Raw genomic sequence first — 25,305 nt, forward strand, 5'->3', positions numbered from 1 at the left:
GTGTTTCTGACCAAATTGGCACCTATTTTCCTCAGAAACTAATTGATGGATTTTGGATCGCAATGTCCCGTTGAATTCAGCGTTGAAAGACCTTTAATTTGAGGTGCCACTTGAGCCACGTTTTAATTTTGAAAAATCGAGCATTTTGCGTTACCGCTGACGCAGGCGAAATTTAAAAAAATAAAGAAACGTCAAAAGAGAGCATTTTTTGTCCTATTTAATTGCCTTGAGATAAAAAAATATGTTAAAAAGTTAACGGGGCGGGCGGTGTAATTGAAAGCCGCACAGTATAATTACTTTCGTTGTTCACACACACCAAAATTGAAAGCAACATCTAAAGCTCCTTTTGGAAAATTAAAAAATAACAGTTTGAAAAGACAAATTTCAACATCCTGTAGCTAAAAATATGGTCCGTTGCGCATGTATGCATGTATGTTTATGTGATCTTTTCTTCGTGAAATGACCGGAGCAATCACTAATAACCTGAACTAACCCAAAATATGAGCACGACAGGTAACAGCATACTTGGCACGTTGATTTCGGCGTTCGTGTTGAGTTTTCCGATCAAAGCTCTGAAGCTGATTGAACTTTCTGTGGCAAATGTTCTCTCAGTGGTAACAGACGAGTAGAAAATCAGTCTGTTTCGTTCAGTTCGTCGTTGTTACAAAAAATTCCCCCGGAACTCACTAGTTCACCGATTTCCTTCCGGATTGTTCGAGATGCGCAAGAATTTACTTTCTTATTATGTTATCTTAAAAATTTTTGTATTGTCTGGATGTAGCAACGATCATCAACGCGATCCACTACGTTGAGATCTACTTGGATGAATTTTGGTAAAAACGTTGGGAATATTTTTGCCAGTCAGCACTCGTTATCTGTCGTCGCTATTCTTTCGCAATGAACTTAATTTGCCTGACAAACGGAATAGCAACCACCTTCTCAAACGAAACATAAAGTTTCAGTTCAAAGGGCTTTGTTTGTCGTTGGGTGCATCCCAAGCAAAGCTAGCGCGTCGCGATTTCAAATAATTTAGGTTCGTCTAGTTTCTCTTTGAGATCCGCACCATATTATGCAAATATTCCTATTCAGCGGCATTTTCATATTCTCGAAATTACGACTCCAAAAGGTACAGAAAGAACAGTCGGGTCCGACGTTTCTTGCTTTTATGCGGACCCGACAGGCCATGATAATTAAAACTTGACTTTGATGAAAAGACATTAATTCGGGTCCGCATGTTGAGCTACGTGTTCGTCTAATATGCCACGAATGTGAATTTGAATAAACATTGAGTAAGGGGATCTACATTCTGGTTTTATCATAATACATATAGATTTTCTCGTTGGGGTGCAGAGCTGGGATAAAATAAATGTGAAAATGTCGAGGAATGAAGATAACAATAATAAAAAAAGAAACAGACAAAAAGTCATTTCGTCAACATTTTGCCCGCAACATTTTCTAAGCTGTCCGAAGAATGTTTTTCCGGGATGGTACGAATAAAATTGATTCTGACTTTATGCGGATGAAGAACCATGTGGAACCATCAGTTAATTGAACAGGGCCTGTGCATTGGAATCTGGACAACAGCGAGGGCAACAGCTTTATTTACAGGCGACAGAATTGACATCGTAGGCCTTTGCGGGTTCCATCAGCGTCGGCGCTAAGTTTTTAGATCGACAATCTGAGATTGATTGAACCTTCTGTGACAAACATTTGTTCGGTGATAACAGAGCAAAGGGGCAGTTAATCAGGCTTGGTTGGTCAATGTTTCGGAATTTCTTTTTTATCAAATTTATTTTTAAAAAATTTCAAATACAAAATGGTTTAAGTACAGCCGAAATGGTTGCAGGACAGGTTCTTGCACGGTAAATACTCGTACACCAACTAAGTAAATTAGCACACGTTAAAAATTATGTGTGTTCAAACTCTCCGGCAGGACCCGATTTAGGGGGTTTTGAACGTCCATCGAATCTCATTGACGTGCACATGCAAAATAGAAGATGACAATGATCAAATTAAGCCCTCAAAATGCTCTTTCGAGCGTATGCATGGGCTTGGTTATTTCAATATATTCTAAGTAGCATTTTCAGCTCCCCTGGAAGAATAAAGACATTGAAATATCAAGCGAATCACGGTTCTACTTAAAAAAAAAGAAAAAATGAAATCAATGGTTTCACTTGTTGCGCTATTGAGGGCAATTCCGACTAGATCTGATATATCTCCATGTAGCAACTCAACGAGGAAGCGAGTACGCATATCGCGAACAGTATAGTCGAGCTAACAGTACCACATGCCCATATGAGAATGGGCGCATTGAATTCTAATACTTACAGGACAGTCAGGAGCGTAGCAATAAAACCTACGTCTTCTGTTCAATTTTAATTTAACTTAAATTCATTTGATACAAATTGTTAATTTGCTTAAGCTGCTCTATAAATTATTCAGTTCGAGATAGGGCCCAATGAATTCTTAAACTATATTAGTTGTACGACGGTCAGGGGCGTAGCGATGAGTCCTACGTCTCGTGTCTCGTTTCAATTAATTTGACGTAGTTTGCTAATTTGCATAAGCAACCATATAAATCACTCGGTTCGTCTTTACGTGCGGTTGTAAAGGAAAAGAATTCTCTATCTGCAGCAGAATAAACCACTTAAATCATAGTAAACCTCCAAAGTTCAATATGATCCAGGATTTAGATCGCGTTCTGAATGCAAAACTGGACCAAATGCAATAAAATTCGGCAATAAATTTTGGACGAATGCAGCACCAGGTAAGCTCCCTGGTAAATAAGCAATATTTGAAGATGTTTACGTTTTGATGGTGCTCGCACTCTCGAGAAGTAAAAAATTCAACAAAATTACGCAATATTTAAAATTTTAATTCATTTTAAAAGGTATTATAATGAATACGTTCAAATTTGGTTTTAGGCTGTGTGTGTTTCGCATTGTATTGCATTTTATTACCTCAATGATGTTTTCAATTAATTTACCTCCATTAGCTCTGAAAACTCAATTTTAATATTTAATTATACCGTTTTGAATAGCAGTCTGCTCGTACGTACATATATAAATTAAATTTCAGTTTCGTAATTACAGTATATTTTTCAATTCGTAGATACTATTGATGATGGTGGATAATGTGGCAAATTATTAGGTGTTGCCAAATGTAGCTAAACGTTTGGATGGCTGTTAACCTGAACTAACACAGAGAAATTCGTATCGAGATCTTAAATGATTTAATGTTAACGAGGTTTGTGGAACGTCTCTCACGTTGGCAGCATCTCAGGTAATAAGAGTTTCTTAATCATTTGTTTTAGCAGCTTCATCAGAAAAGGGAAAAACAACTAGAACTTGAGTTAGAAGTGTAGGTAAAGTTTATATAACAAAATTGACTCAGGGAAAATACACAGTCTCCGAAAAAAAGTGAAAATCCTACTTATTTCCCACGAGGAAGATATCTTCCATTTTGACTAATTTATTGCCCAAAAGATGTTCGTCAAATCATGATTGATATTTTCATGGAAAACTTGCTTTACTTTTGACCCCTGATTTTCTCTTTCCAGAATTTCTTCTTAAAGATTTCAAAAAATAACTTGTTTATTTTGCTTCAGCAAGTGCAGGTTGTTTCGAGTTTATTTGCTGAATTTCGTGATTTCTGTGGTCGTTTTTGAAGATGTTCGTTCGCTAAATCCAGATTTGTTCAGATTTTTCTTGTTCGTTTTCAATGTTCCGAATACCTTTTTGGACGTTTTTAGAAAAATATTTTAACTTTGAACAATTTCGTTATTATAGTTTCAACGCGTGTAATGGTTTTCTCTCTATCGAGAATTTTCTGAAATTTCAAAGAAATCGGCTTCCTCAACCGTCATTAAAATTGAAAGATTCTCAGTTATTTTTGTTAGAAAGTTTTATGCACATTCCGGCCTCTTTTCTATTACGTTGAGAAACCATACTGTGAGCTCACTCAAAATTCAATACAGATCCGCGTTGTCAAGGAAATTGGTAATATTAACACATGGAAATCCAGGTTCGGTGGGCAAATTTAATTTCATTAAACCATATTTGGTCGAGTTTTGATGGTAGTTGAATAAAAAATTTGGTTTAATACTAATGTGATCAAACCAAGAGTGAACAATGTGAAAAATAAAAAGGTAATGGATAATTGTTGTATTTACATTAATGGTGTTCCATTAAGAATATTATTTAGAAGCTCTCCACTCCAGGTATTTCGTAACGCATTATAGGTTTTTTCACTTCTGACTTACGAAACGAAGATATTAAGAGGTATCTATTATCTAGGAAAGCGCGTAATCTTTAGGTCAGACGGGGGTCAAAATCTGATGTGATAAATACAGTAGTGGCCATAAGTATGGAAATTTCTTTAATATTGCATTTTTTCTTAACTACCGGGTATAAATTGAAATCGAACATATACAATCGATTCAACAATTTTTACTTTATCGATATCCTCGGTATATTGGTATTTATTGGTGTTTTCTTTAGAATGCAGATGAAAAAATTAATTTGCTGCGGACAAAAGTATGGAAATTTTTTCATTTGTTGATAAAAATCGCAAATAATTGATAAATTTATAGAATTTTGCATAGTATCTGAGAAAGTTCGTAGTAGTAACAATGCCAAAACGCCATATGTCTGAAGAAGTAAAACAGCGTATTGTTGAACTATATAGAAATGGCAACAGGCAGTGCGATATTTCTAGTACTTTAAATATCCCCAAAGGCACTATTTCCAAAATATTAAAACGCTTCCATTAACGTCAAAGAACAAGCAATGCTCCACGACCGGGTAGGCCCAAAAAATATTCCAAAAGTACCGTAAAATTAATAAAAAGGATGTCGGGGAAAAACCCACAGTTGACTTCGGTGGATATTTCAAGGTGCCTTGCCGAAGAACAAAACATCGTGGTTCCAAATAGAACAGTGCGGAGAATTTTAGCGAATAAAGGTTCATTTGGTAGGGTTCCTGTAAAGAAACCGCTTATTTAAAAAAAAATAGGAAGGTGCGACTTTCATTCGCTTGGGAGCACATCAACTGATCGCCAGAAAAATGGACAACCATCTTGTAGAGCGATGAAAGCGTTCAACCCTAAATACCAGTTGCCGACTGTGAAACACAGCAGTGGAAGTGTCATGGTGTGGGGATGTTTTTCGGTGTTTGGCGTTGGTCCATTAATTAAAATAAACGGCATTATGGACCGATTCGCTTATAAAGATATATTGGTAAACCATATGCTTTCGTTTGCTGAGTGGGAAATGCCGTTATCTTGGAGTTTCCAACAAGATAACGACCCAAAGCACACATCTAAGCTCGTTAAAAATTGGTTTGAAGTAAACTGTGTGCCGAAAATGGAATGGCCTTCCCAGAGTCCCGACCTAAATCCGATCGAACATCTTTGGGAACATCTGGGAAGACAAATTAGAAAAGAAAAAATTCACAATGTCAATCAATTGTTTAGTATTATAGAGCGAGAGTGGAAATTAATTTTCGTGGAAACACGTAAAAAACTGGTTTGTTCTATGAACGAGAGGTGTCGTGCTGTTATTAAAGCAAATGGCTATGCCACCAAATATTAAATAAAAATCGAAATAAATGTTATTTTGCTTTAGTTATTTAAATAAAATGTATAGGTTTCCATACTTTTGTCCACCTTAAAATTTTCATTCCTGTTGATTATTTTTTGAGAATATCTCAGAGCGTCCCCTATTGTATATTTTGATAGCGTACATTCTTATCTAACAATATTATGAAGACAATCTTATAAAAGTAACACAGAAAGAAAATCTGTAGGAATATTTAAAGTTTCCACACTTATGGCCACTACTGTAAGTTAGTTTTTTATTGAATTTTAAAAAATAGCAAATGTTTGAAAATATTACTTTTTTTGGACTATAGAAAAAAATCATGGGGAAAACTACTTGATTAATGCACAAAAAAACCTTGGGCTACCAAATGCAGTGGCTCGAAAAGTAACAGTTGTATATGATATTTCTCTTTACCCTGTATGGCTTCTTTTTTTTATCAGATCTTTTTTAGTAGAACTTTTTGTTCATCAAGATCGGTATTTATCATTGTTTCTAAAAAGAACAAATTTTCAGAACCTGTTTTGTTCGTGAAAATCGGCCAAGACACGTCGAGAACAGGAGCTGTGAAAGAAGACCGAAGAATGTTTAGACTGTTTCTGTGAGCAGTTTATTTAATCATTTAATAGGGATATAATTAACAGACATTGTGCGAGAAAAGTTTTGATCAAAAGTAAACGAACATATAAAAAGTACGTCTATAATTTATTTACTCCAGTTATCGTCCCGATTGGAGGTTTCTAACAAAATCAAGTTCCTCGAGTTAATTTTGACACGGTCCAGATTGACTTCGAACTGTACTTTTCAGTTCAGTTATGATGGAAGCAGGTTTGAAAGCTTCTCCAAGTTTTGAGAAATTTCGATAAGTCGATCTTTTTGCAGAGCTAGGTCTTCCGGAAATGTCCCGAAAACTACATTTACAATCCAGCACACGTAGCAGCTACTTTAAAGTATTTTGTAAATTTTCAATTTATGCGGATCATTCATGGAAATGCAATTTTTTCTCACAGAAATTTACAACCAATATTTCACTATACTCGTTTTTGTTCTCAAACAATGGCCGGCTCAAATATAGGTTTTACATACATACATATGCCCTGACGTACGTTTCTGTACTCTGGAACCGAATGCCCAGAATTTATAAATAATTTTAACTTTCAAATGTGTCACAATTGATTGTTGGGGACTAATGACATTCCCATATTTTAGCATGGCGTGTAATAATAGCTCACACGAAAATAAGTCAGTTCAGGAACAAAATGTTCGTTATCATCTATTGGAAGCCATTAGCTCACTGAACACATTTCAGTAGGTAGTTTTAAAATTAGTTTTCAAATCGAATTGGTTAATTTCTCTTAATGATTAACACGTTAAATAGACCATGCTCTTCTTTTCTACGTATGTAGATAGACCTAAATTGTTTTCGAACATACACTGTTCCACAAAAAGATAGCTCCGCCTATGTTTTTTGGGTAATTTACGAAAGTGTTTAGACCTTCCTTAAGTTTTTCTTTAAAATCATGTTTGTTGGCCAAAAATATTACTCTCTGCAAAAAACCATTCACATCCCCTTCCTTATACTGTAGTATAGCATACTAAACCGAAAATCGGCTTCCACAAAATGATAGCTCCAATTTGGTTTTTGACGTTTATCAATGTGTATTTGTTCACATTGATTTTTTGCTGCGTAAGAACATTGCTCTGGAAGATCGTGCTCAGTTTTATGCAGTATTTGTTACAAATGGACGTGGACGATCTTTAACTGAGAAGGAAAGAACAGAAATTTTAACTCATCATCGTCATGGACGTTCAAATCGTCGGATCGCTCGTGAAGTGGGACGTAATAATCGAGTTATTAATTCCTTTTTAAAGGATCCAACCGCTTACGGTACGAAAAAATCCCCAGGGCAAACGAAAAAGTTGACTGCCCGTCAGACAAGACGCATCATTAATGCACCGTCAAACGCAACCGTGTCATGTAGTACCATCAAAAAAGACCAGGACCTTATTGTATCAATTGAAATGGTTAGGGGTACAATTCGTGAGGGTGGTTCGATTAAACATTCGAAAATGCTCAAAGCACCAGAGTTACCTGACGTTCACAAGATTCAACGTCTGGCATTTGCTCGTGATAATGTTCGTACTGATTTTACAAATGTAAGTTTTCAATATTAGCAGCATGTAATTATTCACTACCTTCCATGTAGTGTATTTGTTCAGACGAGAAAAAATGGAATCTGGATGGCCCCGATGGATATAACTCGTATTGGAAAGATTTGAGGAAAGAACCTCGAATTTTTTCACGAAGCAACTTTTGTGGTGGCACATTGATGGTGGGGGCAGCGTTCAGCGTGCATGACATAGTACGTTTAACGTTTCCATCCACTAAGATGAATTCGGAAGAATATGGAGAACTGCTGGAGTCTTTTGCCTTATCTCGAGGCAAATGATGGCATTCCATTCCAGCATCAACAAGACAATGCACCAATTCATGTCTCGCGATCATCGAAAGCTTGGTTTAATGGAGCACAATTGCCAATGGTCGACTGGCCTTCTCGTTCGCCGGATTTAAACGTAATGGAAAACGTTCGGGCGATACTCGTACACCGTGTTTACGCAAATAATCGAAAATATAGTACCATTCAGGAGCTTAAGAATTCAATTTTTCTTGAATGGGAAAATCTGGATAATAATCTTCTTGTTAGACCTGTAGAATCTATGGATAAACGTTTATTTAGAGTAATTCGGAAGAATGGCTAATGCTATCATTTTCTTGGTAAGCTGTAAATAAATTGCTGTTTTTGAAGTGGAGCTATCATTTTGTGGAAGCCGATTTTCGGTTTAGTATGCTATACTACAGTATAAGGAAGCAGATGTGAATGGTTTTTTTGCAGAGAGTAATATTTTTGGCCAACAAACATGATTTTGAAGAAAAACTTAAGGAAAGTCTAAACACTTTCGTAAATTACCAAAAAACATAGGCGGAGCTATCTTTTTGTAGAACAGTGTATGTTAACTATTTATTTGCTTTCGCTCTACTGCAGTACATAAAAAGCTAAAAGGAGCCGGCGCAACAAGATCGGGGAAAATCTTATTCGGTGAAAATCATCACTATTTGTTACTTTATTTCATTAGTCCATTTCCACAATTCAAATGCAGATACTTCGTAATGCAATAATTATTTTTAATCTGTTGACTCATACACTTTCAATGGGCACACTTTAATGTTATGCACACCTACATTTTTAATAGACTGTTAAGGTGTAACACAAATTTATCATTTCTAAGCACAAAATTCATATAACTGCTAATTTTTATTACCCTTTGTGATTTATTCCACCTTCTCGTGTAGCCATTGCTATTACGTTGCTGGAAAGGCGAATTCGAAATTATTTCCACAGGAAATTAAAATAAACAGGAAAATTCAGGAATTGAAAAATTAGGAAATCTGCTGCTGAGGTAATGCGACCATGGAAGTCATTCATAATCGTCAGCGTGTGGCAGCGAAGAGCAAAAAAATCTCGCAATTATTGCAATGGCGCTGCTGGAAATGCGAATTTTAAATTATTTCTGCAGGAAATTAAAACAAATAGAAAAATCCAGAAATTGAGAAATTAGCAGCAGCCGAAGTAATGGGACCGTTCAAGTCATTCTTAATCATCAGCGTGTGGGAGCGAGAAGCAAAAAAAAAAATCTTGCCATTATTGCCATTACGTGGCTCGAAATGTGGTTTTTAAATCATTTCTGCAGGAAATTAAAACAAATAGGAAAATCTGGAAATTGAAAAATTAGGAAGTGTGCGACGGACGTAACGTAACCATTGAGCTCGTTCATAATCGTCAGTGTGTAGTAGCGAGAAGTAAAAAAACATTGCAATTATTGCCATTGCGTTGAATTGAACACGAATTGTAATTATTTCTGCAGAATATGAAAAAAAAAGAAAAATTGAGAAATTGAGAAATTGAAAAATGCGCTACTGAGATAATGTCACCATTGGGCTCATTCACAACCTCCAATGCCAAAGATTTCGCAGTTATTGCATTTTTTCTTGCATCAATTACAAGAGCGGGGTTAAACTTATTGGATCAAGGCAAGTCTAAGACCTGCCCTGCAAAAATATACTGACTTTCAAAAAAACCGCAACACCAAGAAGAACGCATTGTATGTATTTGAAATTTTGCCATGATTTTAAGCTTGTAAAGAGAAAAAAAATGATAAAAATTTCAAGTTCGTATTTTAATGCGATATGAAGTTTTTCTTTACTTTTTTATCTGTGACGATCGTTCTTTTTGCAATTTTTTTACAGGCGGATAGCGATAAAGGTATTATTGTTAGTACCATATTGAATGTGTGGTAGTGCAAAATGCCTCGTGTACGCCAAAATGCAGTTTATCGGCAGCTAACTCCCTTCGAAAGGGGAAGAATTGTTGGTATGCATGAGGCAGGTTTACCTTGCCGCGAAATTGCACGTAGATTGGATCGAAACGCATCAACAGTGCTAAGAGCTTGGAGAGATTGGTCTAACGAAGGGTCAGTAAATCGTCATCGTGGTAGTGGCCGTCCAAGAATGACGAACCGACGCGAAGACCGGCGACTTCGTCGTTCAGCGACAGGCGCCCCGTTTCAAACAATTCCGTCTCTTGGTGCTACCTGGGTAGCCACCCTAAATCGAAGGGTCTTTCTTAGTACGATGTATCGCAGAATTCGAAGTTTTGGACTAAATTCATATCGTCCTATGGGTCGGCTTCCATTATCTCGAAACCACAGGGTGGCCCGACTGGAGTGGTATCATCTGAGAGTGCAATGGGTGAATGAGTGGAGAAGAATCGTGTCCAGTGATGAGAGCCGATTTTGTTTATGGCGATTTGATGGACGGTTACGTGTTAGAAGGCGCAGAGGAGAGCGATTAAATTTGGACTTTTTGGAAAGGCGTCATTTTGGTTTAACACCAGGTGTCATGGTTTGGGGTGCCATCCAGTAAGGTAGTCGGTCTCCTCTTGTTTTCATTTATGATAGATTAAATGCTCAGAGGTACATTAATAGTGTCTTAGAACCGGTTCTTGTACCATACATGCACGACCATCCTGGAAGCACATTTCAACAGGATAATGCGCGACCACATGTAGCCAACGATACTTTGAGATATTTGGAAGCTGAAAATTTGGATACTTTGCCTTGGCCAGTTCGGTCTCCAGATTTGTCCCCAATAGAGCATGTATGGGATACAATGGGTCGGAGACTTCAACGTTTAGCTCGCCCTCCAGAGACCACATATGAACTCCGCGAGCAGGTGCAGATTGCCTGGGACACAATACCACAGGAAGATATTGACAATTTAATTTTAAGCGTGCCACGTCGCTTACAGGAATGTATTAATTTAAGAGGAGATACCACCCATTATTAAATTATTATTAAATTTGTTTACTTATTCACAATAATTTTCTTTTAATATTTTGATCGTTTTTATCTATTACCCGACCCAACGTAATGCCAAAAAAGCGGTTTTTTTGAAAATCAGTGTATAAGAAAACGAACCTTGCTTGAAGTGTAACACCTTGCTATCTGCCTTTAGGTAAGTATATTACCACCTCATTATGAACAGGCTTGAGGTAAATACGTTACTTTGAAACTTTTCTGACTCTATTTCATGAGAGTTTTCCTCCTTAACTCTATAATTTGTTTTAGTTGAATCTAAATGTGAAAATTTCAGATTATGTCGACTACATATTAGTATACGAAATACTGATCCCATGGCAAAGTTTCGCTAAAGGATTAAAGGGCACCTTAGTCTGAAGGTTTACACTAGGTTTTTTGTTTCTCTAGGACGAACAAAGGGACGAAGTTCTGTGCAGTTCACTTGCGAAGAGGACGAACGCACCCTCTCACATACCTAATGACATTTAACCCCTTTTAACAACAATCACGCACTGGAAAATATATTATTTGTAATTTGCGGTGATTGTAATCCTCATGGATTATCTAATTTAAGCCGTCCGATGACCAACTTTAGTTCTCTTACAAAGCGATTAACAATAGTTAACTTTCATTGTTTTCAGGTGATTAAGATTGAATTCTACTGGGGGCTACGCATACGTGTTAGTTACTATGAGTATCTTTAAAACCGCAAGAGGTTAGAATTAATTGAAGGACGCGGCGTCCGAGGTTCTGGGTGGACGGAATGTCGGTTAATCTTTGAGGATTGAAATCACTGAGATGAGGATTCTGAGGTTGATTGACCGTCCCTTGCACTCCTTTTCTATGCGCTGTGAACCCCCAGGATTTAGTCTAATGACCATGGGCGGAAATAAATACTACCCTGAATCGAAGGTCTAAAATCGTGCTTTTTATCCGCGGAGTGCAAAAATATTGATTTTAAATATTGTGGCTATTTATTCTGTGGAGCAAACCCTTTTATCAACACATCCACTGAATGAACCCATTGGAAAATAATAATTGCAATTTTATTATTTTACACTTAGGTTCCCAAACCGATCGACACCATGAGTAGTTATCCCACTTTCCCACCGAATAAAACTAATATTTGCCAATTTATCCCACGTCATCGTCACCAAATATTGACGAGAATTCTGCCGTGTAGCATATCAAAAACCGTTAAAAAAGGGGGAGATACCCCAACATGAACACCACCAATCAATACCGTAAATGCAAACACAGACAGACCATTTTACTGCGGTTAAGTAAAAGTAACACTGATGGTTACCTGGCGTAGGTATTTAATTTTGAGAGGCAGCTCACATTAGCAAATGGCATGTTCACATGAAAATACATTATAATACATTATCGAGCATACTCAATGCATTAGTTAACAAAAAGACGAGAGAATAAAAAACTCTTAACATGCAGCATGTGTTTGCTTAATGACGAAACGTGTACTCAAGCCATTCATATATGGGTGTATTCAAGCTCATGTTGTTTCTTAGATATGAAACGACTGGTTTTCGGTCAATATTTGGAAAGAAGTGTGGGTCAGAACGAGCCACAAATCAAAGAAGTGCCCACTTAAGATGTGTTTAATTAATGATAATTAACGCTGATGAATTTATTCAGTTGCTGGATAATGGCTTCGGCTTAGTTCAATCACAAATTTCTCTTTGAGATATATTTATGGATATCAAAGCATATGGATGATGTGTTTAGTCGAGTTAAGCTTAAATGTCGATTCATCAACTCCGCTTTAAGATGATTGATTGAGGGTTAATTCGCTACTGAAGAAAATGCGGCGTGTAAATAAAAAAATGGTTTGAATTTGAATATATATATAATTTTCCTGTTAAAGTATCAATCACTTAGAAGAACTAGAACTGATCTGAATTAAGGGAGAGACGTAAGGGTTTGGGCATCGTAAAAAATCACGAGCGGCTCTCCTAGGATGGTCTGCTCTGGGTATTCCCCAAAACATATGTTTCTTTTTTATTATATTTATTTTTAAGGTAACAGTACCGTAAACGGTTTTCGCTTTGGTCGTTCTGATTTTTTAATATGTTGTTCTAAAGGTCATTTTGAACAACAAGGGACAAGGGCGCGCAAATGCCTCTTTCACACTTTTTTTTAGGTGAAACATTTTTCCAAATCCAACTGTCTTACGGGATCGTGGAGCGAATAGGGATGCTGGGTGGGGTAAACTGCTTCACTATGGGTATGTAATATTTTGTTGTTGCTTTAAAGATCTGAAACGTTGTTGACAATTACCTCACTCAGCACTTCAATTCACTCCATGAATCCCGAAAGACACTTCGCTTAATCGACTAAAATACTAGCGTGGCCCCTGCGCAAGAAAGATACACAAACATTTTACAATTTTATTTTAATTGCAATCGCAATTGAAAAAAAACATAAATTCTGATCAAAATAAGTAAATGAAAAACATATTGCTTGATAAGAATTGAAACTAAATGAAATAAATTTCCTTTACTGAGGTGATCCGAACTAATCTGAAATAACCTGAACTAATCAGTCCAAAATATCAAAACAAATATCGAAACATAACGTTTTTATGTGAGACGTGAATGCTGGGAGAATCAAGCAATGTTGTCGAATTGATAAATTCAAAAATGATTATTTGGATGAAAAATGGAAATGTGTTACCTTACCTTACCTAACCTTATCTTACCTTACCTTACCTTACTTCACCTCACCTTACCTTATCTTACCTTACCTTACCTCACCTTACCTTATCTTACCTTACCTTACCTCACCTCACCTTACCTTATCTTACCTTACCTTATCTTACCTTACCTTACCCCACCCAGCACCCCTATTCGCTCCACGATCCCGTAAGACAATTGCATTTGGAAAAATGTTCAACCTAAAAAAAAGTGTGAAAGAGGCATTTGCGCGCCCTTGTCCCTTTAGAAAAGTTGTTCAAAATAACCTTTAGAATAACATTAAAAAATCAGAACGATCGGAGCAAAAACCGTTTACGGTATAATTACCATTTTTAATTCGGAAAAAGGAGTTTGAAAACTTTTTCTTTGTCGTTTTTCCTGATATGAAACTGCGAAGTTGAAAAAAAAACGTTGGGGAAGTATCGTAGGAATTTACGCAGTTTGTTCGGTTCGTCTGCCTTGGAAATTTAATCCTTGCAATTAGCCTGAACCAATTTCTGTTATTTTGCTAAACAATCATTTTGTGTACACCCTGTATCAAGTTCGATGACATTAATATTTCTAATGGTTTCGTGAAATTAAATACCTATGCGTGGAACGCCATTCCACAGACAAAGTGTAGTGGAAAAGGGGCGTTGTTTTAGGAAAAAAGGATCCATTACACACTGTGAGGTTTAATTATTATAATGTTAGAGAAATTCAAAAATAACGTGGCAAAAATATGAAAACTTGCATAAAGACTGAAAAAATGTGGAGTAAATACGGAAAATGTGTCGAAAATATAGGAAATGTCAGAAGTTATTTTTTTAGCGACTGCCGTAATATTTCTTTGTTACCGACTCAAAATTGATCGAATAATCGCCCATTTCAGTACTCCATACAGATTGTGTGCGCAACGAAAAGGAAATAAGCTTATTTCCCACAGCTGTGAGAAAAAAAAATGGCTGTCCGACAGCCATTTTGGTGGTAGAATTTTACATTTTTAAGCAGTAAATCCTTTATACAGGTATATTTCGTCAAACTGTAATGTGATGTAAAAAACTTGGGGTATTCGGTTTACTGATTGAAGTTGCATCGATTTAAAATTAAACCGCAGGCAAAGGCGGATGCAATCTTGATCTCTTCCGATTTTTTCTTATCTACGCCTGTGTCTGTCTACCAAGAAACTTATTCGTTCCTCCTTTTTGCTCGGTGACAAAGATGATATTGTTCTCGGACCTGGAGTGATGTTTACATTACAAATGTCCCTGTGGTGGCAATATTTCAGCAGATTTATCGCGATCAGGATCTCGATGTCGCTGCTTACGAGATATACGAGGCAGAATAAAACGGACCTGGCTTTCCTATTTTCGGCCCTTTTTTACTGTTTATTCGGGGCTTACTTTCTTGGCTGCAAGAGACGAGTTTTCCGTCAACGGCGGACTATCCGAAATAAATATCAGCTTTATTATACAAGAAGTTCTTATTGTGTTGGACGGAAGCTGTATCACCTAATCAAAACACAAGGTCTCCGGTTTGAACTTCAAGGAAGTCGGAGTATTGTTTTCATTACACATACAGCTCAGGGGACTCGGGGTAGAGCCTGAAGGTGTTTAATCTACTTATAAGGGATAAAGGCCACCAATCGTTATCATTCCTTTTGCGAGTTTATCTATAATCGTGTCTGCACGTTCGATTTTAATTGAATCTGCCTGCCGTTTGCCGTTCCGTTGATTTTCTTAGTGAAACTTTACGAAATTTCGCCCTCTAGGACAAGGGTTTGTTTCGAAAAACATAGGAAACGAAATTAATTTATTCCCATTAAATTAATTTACTAATCCAATTCAGTAGGTATTTTCACTCCGCCACTGGTGGAATATTTTCCGCGAAAATATTCATATTCCGTTTTTTTTCCAAAACTTAATTGGTTTTTTATCGAGTCATTAGTATTCAGTGCTCATAAATCCGTCACTGGTGAACTCGGCAATTTGTTGATTTTTGTTAGCGATACTTCATGAGCGCATTCACTGTATCATATTTGGCGTGCGAAGCTTTGACAGTTTGAAATTAGAAAAACATTTTTTTCTTCTTTTTGTCGTCCTGCAAGTCAGGAACTAAGAAAATTCGGATGTTTAGATCAGCAACTCGCCTTAACATGCGTGTTTCTAAATTCTGATCGTAAAACCTGGACCACCCTGTAGATGGTTATTCGGGTCTCGACAGATTTCAAATAAAATTTAAATCGCGCAATCTCAGAACACCTGAAAACTTGTTATATTAAAACGATGAAGTCTTATTCATGTTAATTAGAGCTTTTTCATTTGATTCTCAAAGGGACCCAAGGCTTTTTCTGACTGAAAAAAAATACTCGTCAAAGGAAAAACGAAACGAACGGAAAAACGAACTTAAAAAGTAAAGCGTCGACGTACATATGTAGTACTTGATAAGTTGAAATAATACCTGATAAAGCAGAGAACTTGAACTTTTCAAAATTTGGATATCCGAATACCTCCACACTCCTAAACTGAAAACTTTTACGGGATAAAAGTTAAATATTCGATGAAAGTTGAGTGCTCTCGAAAACTGTGAATTTCAAATGCTGAAAATGCGTTTATATGAAGGTCCGTTAGGAATTCTGGATTGCATGCTTTCTATTCTATATAAATAGTTTGCGCATATGTTATTCTCTTTACCCATTATGGAGCCCCATTAAGGGGTTTAGGAATATATTTCTGAGCCTTATAACAATAGTGGTATAAAGAATGAGCCTGCTTTATGCTCACATGAGCTCATTGAATAGAAATTTCGATATCATTTACAACTGAATGTTTCAGAAAGTTCTTACATTAGTAAACAACGTCCCATGCAGAGATATGCGTTAAAATGAAAAAAGTATTGTGGAGGGAGCTATGAGCATCATTACAGGCGACACTAACTGATATTGAGAAGACAGAATTATTGGCACCAGTTTACTGGCATTTCAAATTCATGGGTGTATCCGCGCCAAAATAATGACGCTAGTTAACTGGCGCCAACGATTCATGCACGTGCAAACTCTTCCTTACGCGATTTCGCCCTGCATGGATCTTAGATTAGACATGCAAGGCTTGTTGGTTCCAAAAAATACTGGTGCCAAAAAATTCAATTGCTTCTATCGTTTCTACTGGCACAGATGGTTATTTTACTGGTACTTTAAAGTTTAAGTTAATATACGTCAAAAGGCTACCCCTAATTGATGTAAGTTAAAGGGGTTTATACATACAAGGTGTCCGTTTTACGAGCTCAACCATGGAGATCACGGTTATTTGAAGAGATACGAGATCGGTGAAATTAGGGTAAAGTTGCGCATTTTCGAGCTTTGTAAGATGCCGTTTGAAGAATTATAAAATTTCCATTATTTCCGGAAATATCCGGGAAAATACGAAATTTCGAAAAAGGGTTTTTATTTTTTTTTGTATTCATTTGAAGAGATGATTGAAAACGGCTGGCACATTTTCGTAGTCACTTTCTCTCCTCGACAACACAACAGTGTCAAATTTGAAATCCGACATTTCGATTTTCCGGAACCATCATCAACTTTATTTTTTCTTATGGGCGCCATCTTGGATTTTCACATTTTTAGATTCAGCTTTTTTTTCCGATTACGATGATTTATCGCATGTTAAGATAATCTGACTAATTACCCTCTCTTTTTGTTTCTCTATTGCTCCTTCTTTGCGATAAATTGACATGTGGAATGAAAAATGAAATGCAAAATATTTATGTTTAACTGATATATAACAATTATATAAGCTTTTTTTATTGATAATCCCATAATACAAGAAGAACCTACATCATTATTTTTTTTTATCAAGGTATAACTACACGTTATTAACCCACTAATCGGCCAAATGTTCGTCGAGATAAAAGAATACATAGACATATCTAAACACCCCTAATCATTTTTATACTGACAAAGGGACCTACTCAGGTCGACTTGTTCCATTGTGAAATATTTTTATTACTCATAAGAAATTCTTCAATGTCGCACCTGTTGACATCCATTTATTTCTTATGGATTTCAGAATATATCGAGGGCCATAATAAAAGTGACGCATTATACTGAGTATTTCCTAAACATGCGCTTCAAATTTAAGGGTTGTGTGGATATCACTTGAGTCAAAATAAGAAAAAAATCCTGTAAATATATGTCGGGAATCGTTCGATTTCAGGAGTTTGCGGGAGGAAAAAAAATCGTTTTTCCAAATACGTAGGCCAATTTAATTCCAAGTTACGTCGTTTGATAACATTATGATAAGTGAGTTTTTTAGATACATTAGAATTCATTCAAGAATTTCAGGTGCGTGCCCATGAGGTTGCTTTCACGGAAGGGTATGTAAAAATAGGAACTCCCAGAAAATATTGACAATTTGTATCATTCTTTCGAATAAATCCATTGAAAATGAAACTTTCTGGTAATATAAATGGAATCGAATCTTTAAAATCTACAAGAATGGTTTACAATGACTATCATCAAACGCATGAATTTATTCTCTTTCTAAATGACTTTTAAGACACCCATATATCCATATAGAACGATAAATCGCAATAAAGATAACATTTTTGCATTATATAGGGTGTTTCCTAAGTACGGTACATAACTTCGGGAGCATATTCTACAGCTAAAATGAAGGTAATTTTCTTATATAAACTATATCCCAAAAATGCTTCGTTGCGGAAATGCAGGATGTGAAAATTACTTTAAAAAATTACAATTTTTTAAATATTTCCAAAACTACTTGAGACATTTTAGTGAAATTTTGCAGGGTTTGAGAGTTAGCAACGGTGTCTATTTTACGCTAAAAACAGTGGCTGTTGTGGCAAGATAATTGCTGGATATTTTAAAGGAAAAATGTGGTGCGCCACTGTTCTTTTCCAATATTTTGTTCTTTTTTTAATTTTGTTTTTGATTCGGAAGAAAAAAGGTTTTTTGACTTTTTTTCGTAGGACGTACCGTTTTGGAGCAAATAAATAAAAAACACTGTAGCTAAATTTTTTCATTCTTTTTTGTTATTCTTAAGAGGAGAAATACTTGTACGAAGATATGATTTTTTTTGTTGTTTTGCACCGTTGCTAACTCTCAAACCATGCAAAATTTCATTAAAATGTCTCAAGTAGTTTCGGAAATATTAAAAGAATTTTAAGTTTTTTAAGAGATTTTCACACCCTGTATTTCCGCAACGAAGCATTTTTGGGATATAGTTTATATGACAAAATTACCTTTATTTTAGCTGCAGAATATCCGAAGTTATGTGCCGTACTTAGGAAACACTCTGTATATAAAGATGGAAAGAAACTGAATTTATTTCGGTACTTTGAACTTGACATGCGTCAGTTCGCTTAAATTAACTCCTGCCAAATCACTCTCGGTTAAAGACTAGGGAAGCCCTAACCAGAGAATAAATTCTATAAAATTCATTAAAATGAACACTACTCGTTTTTTACAATGGAAAATATTTTTAGATAAAAGTAGGAGATTCGCGTTCTTTTGGCTTTTAATGCTTGAAAGTCGCATTCTCACAAAATAATTTAGTAAGTCCATAAATGCCTTAATTTACAATCATGAACAAAATGTCGGACAAACAAAAGCGATAATTGGTCAGAGGGTGTTGTTTCTGCTTTGTGCAATTGGAAATCCTGAATGTGCAACATTTCCACGCTGTAAAACGGTTTTATTGACTGGGTTAAATTCAATAATTGTTAAATCTAATTAGACACGGCCATTGGCTTCGAAGGTCGGCTATTGCTATTGGGATTATCGAAGCTCATTGCATTTTTCGCAGGAAAAAATAAACCCTGAACATTATTCGAAAAGGATCATTAGAAATTCCCCTTAAACTAACATCATGTAATATGCGACAATATATATAAACATGACATTGTGACAGTGCTTCGACATGACGCAAAAATCCTCTGATGTTAACTTTGAAAACAAACAATTCAAGGCAATTCATACTGAACATCTAATTTCCATGTCACCTTTGCACTGGGTCGGTTTTATTGTTTGTATACACTCGCATGTAAGGAACTAGAATATTGTTTAATATTTAATTATGGCGTGTTATGAAAGGTTACATAACCCGAAAATTATTACGACAAATAGCTTCGACACGAACTCTCCATAGTACTACTTGAGTGCTTATTCGAGCAATTAAGCCCATGGGGGAGTGAACATGTGACCCGGAATTTTATACCCTGAAGTTTAGTAGAGTATTCCGTAATTTACATACAATGCGATATACTGTTGGAATTAGGTGTATAAACTGCAATTATTGAAGTGTAAAAATGGTCGTCAATACCGTGCCGAGTCTCTGAGGTAATGTAACTTTCATGGGGTCATTGCGACAAGGTGACATGTATTACCATGCATGCGTGACAGCCAGTTGTGACACCTATTTATCAATAATAATTATCGAGTGATTAGCAAACCTCTTATGCCAAAATGATAGTGCTGTATGTAATCTTGACTAGAACATAAAATAACTTTCTCCGAACCATCGTTACGCCACTGAAATGGCTTCCTCGCAATTGTTGCCCATCCGCATTGCGAACACACAAAAGCACCCATTGACTGTATTATCGTCGATGGTTTGAATTTTACAAGCAGCCTAATGGTAACCACTGATAAAAACTACTTATCATGAAAAGCAAAAAAATGTTTCATGTTTTTCATAGCTACGACCGGCGATAATTATTGAAAATTATCAGCAACTATGCACGTTTCACTTTTCAGGTTATTTTCGTTCTCTAGAAGGCAAACATAAATTATATTGTTTGTTCTGTTTTATTGAGCTGCTTTTTAATTAATGAGTGTTTTCCAAGGAAAACACACGAGCATAATTTTTTATGAATTCGAAGAATGTAAAAATACCTGAAGTAACCTGAACTAACAATAATGAATGGACCGATAGAAAAAAAACCTTTTTGGGAAAAAAATAATCCAATAAGTATTCGTTATACCATCCGGGAAGCACGCATTTTCAATCATTATTAAACTTATCATACTGCTTGCACACCTTCAATAAAACGTTACTCATTTGGCATTTTCCGCTATAGAGAAGTAGCTCAGTGTAAGGCATTAGTTGCCTCGTTGGGAAACCCACCATAAAAAGCCGAAACATACAGTAAATTAATGAAAAGAGCCGAGGAAGAAGTGCCATCAACGGTCTGTTAAACTGGCCGGAAAAAAATTAAAAATGGTTGAAAATGTAAAGTTTCCAAGCAAATTAAGGATACTTTGAGGCAATGTTTATTGCTGTAATCGATAAATATGGATTCTAGGCCGACCCTGGATACTTCCGTTGAGGTACTGGAACCTTAAAAATCAAATTGAAAGCAAGTTTGTATCTCAGAAACTCAAAAAACGCAAAGCCCAGCGTTGGCTGACAGAACTCATCGGATTTGTTTTTTAATGAAGTTACTCATTCTTGTGTAACATTGTCAATAGTGAAATACAGGACGTTGTTCAGTATTTATTTAATTGGTTTGTTATCGATATTACAGGTCCGGCGGAAAACCGAAATACAGAATAGCACTCAATATTATTTTATATGAGAATTATAAGAATTTAATTAAAAAGAAATTTTAAGTGAAAAATATGCCTAGAGATTGAATTGCCCATTAGTCTTTTAGGGAAACTTCGCTCGCCAAGTTAAGACTTACGTCAGTCTCTTGATTTACAGTATACTCTCCTACGATATTCATAATGCATATGCCTAATATTACCTCTGCCGTGCATATTCCTGGTCTATAATAGACGAGAAAGATCCAACTTTGCAGTGGCAAAAGTAAATAATCCTAGTTCCGTTATACCTACTGAATTTTTCAATAGTAAATTCTCTTTCCTTTGGTCTAGTGAATTTGAATAAAAAATACGCGTTGCAGGGAAAAATTGCCTTTTTTCCCGTTCTAACGCCAGGAAACCTGCAAAACGTCAATAAAAATTCTGCAGAAGTCCTGTGCTCGATATATTGAAACCAAAGACAAACTTGTGCGAACCAAAAACTCGAGTGTTCCGAACGTAATTGAAAAGGACAAACTATTTTGGAACTTGAGACTTTGTCACCAACACCACAATAAAACAAATAAATGAGCTTTTGGGTTATTTCACTGCATACGTAAACGTTAAAAAATAAACGCTAAAGGATCTTGGTTCTTTTTAACGGCCGTAACATTGCTATCTTTTAATTTGTATACGGAATGTACCTTCTGGTTTCCGGTGAATTTCACATAATTGAGAACGCAGGTAGGAACCCGTTAAGGTCAACCCTCTTTGAGCATGAGGGGTATAAGGACAAAATGAAATTTGGGAGATGACGTTTTAACGCTTTTGATCTGTTTTTTAGTGCATTATCCGCGATGAAATTAAGAATTCGGATTTTCGTGTAAAAAAAACTGTGTAGTTTTATTTCACTCCCGCACGTTAAATTTCTAAAGAGAAACTCATACAGTGTGGCTCCAGAAGATCGAGCCCCTATTTATGCCTTTCCGGGTGAATTTAGGCAAAAATTCATGAATATATCAATTTTGATTTTCATCTTTTTCACTAGAACTCCATTAATCACCAGGGTGGCATACAACGAAGATACTTTCATTCCTTTCTGGAGGAAGCACCCCAGTTTTATGTAATTTTCCAAAAGTAACATTTTCCTGCGCGTCGATTCAAATTCATGCGTACTCGACGGTAGAAACTATCAGGGATCGAAAATATAATTTACTACCTGGAACTTTTGTGAGATCAAAACATTCCAAAAAATCGTCACTTCTATAAGAATTTGTTTTTCCGACTATAAAAAACAAACCCTTTGGCACCGCGCATTATCCCAAGAGAATAAATCCAAATGCATTGCGTGGTGCATTGGTTACCTACAATTGCGAAATCGTATTTATTTAATGCAAAATCTTTGTTATTAAAAGTCACGTTTTATGCAAACAGGACGATCTCTCGACTTTGAATACCAAGTTGTAGGTAGTACCACCGGCTCCGCATTAAACATTCACTCGCCTAAAGGTACCAAAACGCATTTGAACACGGGACGAAACCAAGTACTTTAAAGAGTACTACCTGGCACTAAATAAGGACTAGGGACTGGAGCCGGCTGCCAATAATTGGAGCTGATGGATGGATAAACGGGGCCGTTTTGGTACGGTCCTTTCGCCCCGGTCCTGCTTTTCATGGCACTACTTCTTGGAAATCGGGATGCAGGACCACTTGTTGAACCTGAGCGAGTCTGGCACACTCCCGACCGTCCGAAACAATCGATCACCGCATCAGCGGCGTCACATGCAATAGGGCGTCGCGGCGCCGACGACACTGGTCTACAACAGGTGCGACGCTCGTCTTTCCCGCGTTCTCTGGCATTACTGAACGAATGTACGACTCATTTAACTTCGTAACGTACCGACTAGAGTTATGTGACGAATACAAATAATATATCACTTTAGGTTGTCGGACGTAGACGGTCGTCAGGCTAAGCAGGCAGTACCTACACAGTATCTACTGCGCTACGTGTGTCGCATGGCAATTGTGCATGATGGAGCCTCGAGCGACAGGGGGTGGTACTTCCTGCGACTACGTCACGTGGTACTCCTTGACAATATAACCGACACGCGATTTGCATTAAATGCACTTTTGTTTGACGTCCCGCGGGACAGTGGGATTTAAAGTATTAACGAAGCCGGGGCCTCCTGATGGAATGAAACACCTTGAGGCCATCAGAGGAAGCTGCTGATAACTCGTCATTAGCAAAGCCATAACCGCGCGAGAGCTTTGTTAGATTATTATGGTCACGTCCGGCCAAGCCCTGAAATTCGAAAAATCAGTGACATAATAATGGCAATTTCGGAGGTGAACTTATTACCGCACTAAAGGCTCGAGTGAAAAATAACTCCACTTATTCTGGCTATAACTGCAAGTAATAAATAACACACAACTTCATTCATTAAATCTCGTACGGGCACGTTTTCTGCATAAATTCCGCTAAAGCTCGATAAAATGGCCAAACATAGTGTTTCTCGCATTATATAGTTAGATAAGTTGCGATTTATCGACCTACATAAAAAAAATATTCGCATGTATAAAAATAGCCGAGAACTCTCGAGTTGACAGGGCTTGAAAAATCTCTTTTTATTTTTCCAGGGTCGGTATCGATAGTATAAATCTCTGGCAGAGATTATTAGCTGGAACAAGGGATTTCTACATGAGTGCTAGCAACAAATAGAGAAAGATCATGGGGTATTTTTGCTGGTTTATGCGGCGAGAGGCAGATGCTTTCGAAAGTGTCACAACATTTTCGGATGGTTTATGATACGGCTTGGCGAAGCTTACTAAACAAATCATTAAAATTCATATAAAAGTCACTAAAGAAATAAATACTCAATTCAAGTGCGTTAACTGACTTTTAAAAGCGAAACACGTTCAGATAGATCGAACCGTGAACTGATATATGATTCAAGGAAACTACTCTAAGGTTAACAAAAAGGGTATGGACAGTGACGGTAGGCGAATTTTACATATGAACAAAGATAAAAATGTACCAGAAATGTCAATTTTTTGAATGTCTCAACTTTCTACTTCAATTATTGACACAAGAATGCAGCAGCGACCCAATAAAATTTGACATTTCTTAAACTTCTAACCTCTCTCACATGTCATATTTGGCGGTTCCCACTGTTTATTATTTATACAGAGACAGAACTATTAATTTCCATGGCACTGGCCGATATTTTACAAGATTGAATAGCACATACGATGTTTTTTTAGTTTCTTCGATATATGACGGAACGGAAGAACAAATGTTACTGCGAATAAGCTGTTTCATATCGTTTTCTATATATTAGTATAGACTACAGCGAGGAATATGTTGTATTGCGTTTAGAAATCATGCTACGCTACACAGAAATACTCTTTTAACGAAAATATGGATTTTTTCCAGCATTTGGTTTCCGCATGTGCCCCCTGAGCAACATTGTTATTCCTTCTCGTATGATGAATACATCGAATAGATTACAAGCCGTCTAGAATCAAGGAACGAATGCGTAGAGATCTAAATGTACAGGATTCTTCGTTAACGAAGGGCACTTTTTTCTCACCCTTCACAAATCCTTTTCAACTAAAATCTATGTTCTACAACACGTATTGTGCAAAGAAAGATACACAAAGTATACAAGGTGTCACTGAAGTACTTGTATTTACTTCAAGCGATGAATCTTTAACTGATTTTATCACAAAAAGTTCTTATGAATATAAGTCCTCACAGTCTTCGTTTAAGAATTAGATGGCGTTGAAATTATATATATATATATATATATATTTTTTTTTTTTTTTTTTCGGAGAGAGATGTAATAACCGAATAAAATTTTGTATACAGGGTTTTTTATGATGTAAAATCCAAATATCGTGTTAATTTTTTTTATTACTGATAGAGGACGCCACATACAGGGTTCCATCACATTTTAATTGGCCCTAAATTTTTTGCACTACACCGTATGCCACTTTTGTATTAACAGTCTTATTATACAGGGTGTCCTCGAATTACGTGGCCAAAATAATACCGCAGATTGTTT

General features: G+C 36.4%; 1 protein-coding gene across 21 annotated transcripts in view; it reads right to left on the minus strand.

Moving 5' to 3' along the window:
• bru1 (bruno 1) overlaps positions 1-25,305 on the minus strand; it is a 301,441-nt gene that overhangs the window by 28,614 nt on the left and 247,522 nt on the right. The window contains exon 1 of one of the 21 annotated variants that reach the window (XM_066299122.1): positions 22,805-23,226. The exons of the other annotated variants lie outside the window; for them this stretch is intronic. Coding sequence (XP_066155219.1) covers positions 22,805-22,916 — 112 coding nt within the window. The 5' untranslated portion in view covers positions 22,917-23,226. Of the gene's footprint in view, positions 1-22,804; positions 23,227-25,305 lie in introns of those variants that run through there. 21 annotated transcript variants of the gene reach the window in all.

Source organism: Euwallacea fornicatus, chromosome 32 (assembly GCF_040115645.1).
Source record: "Euwallacea fornicatus isolate EFF26 chromosome 32, ASM4011564v1, whole genome shotgun sequence".
Taxonomy (NCBI): Eukaryota; Metazoa; Arthropoda; class Insecta; order Coleoptera; family Curculionidae; genus Euwallacea; species Euwallacea fornicatus.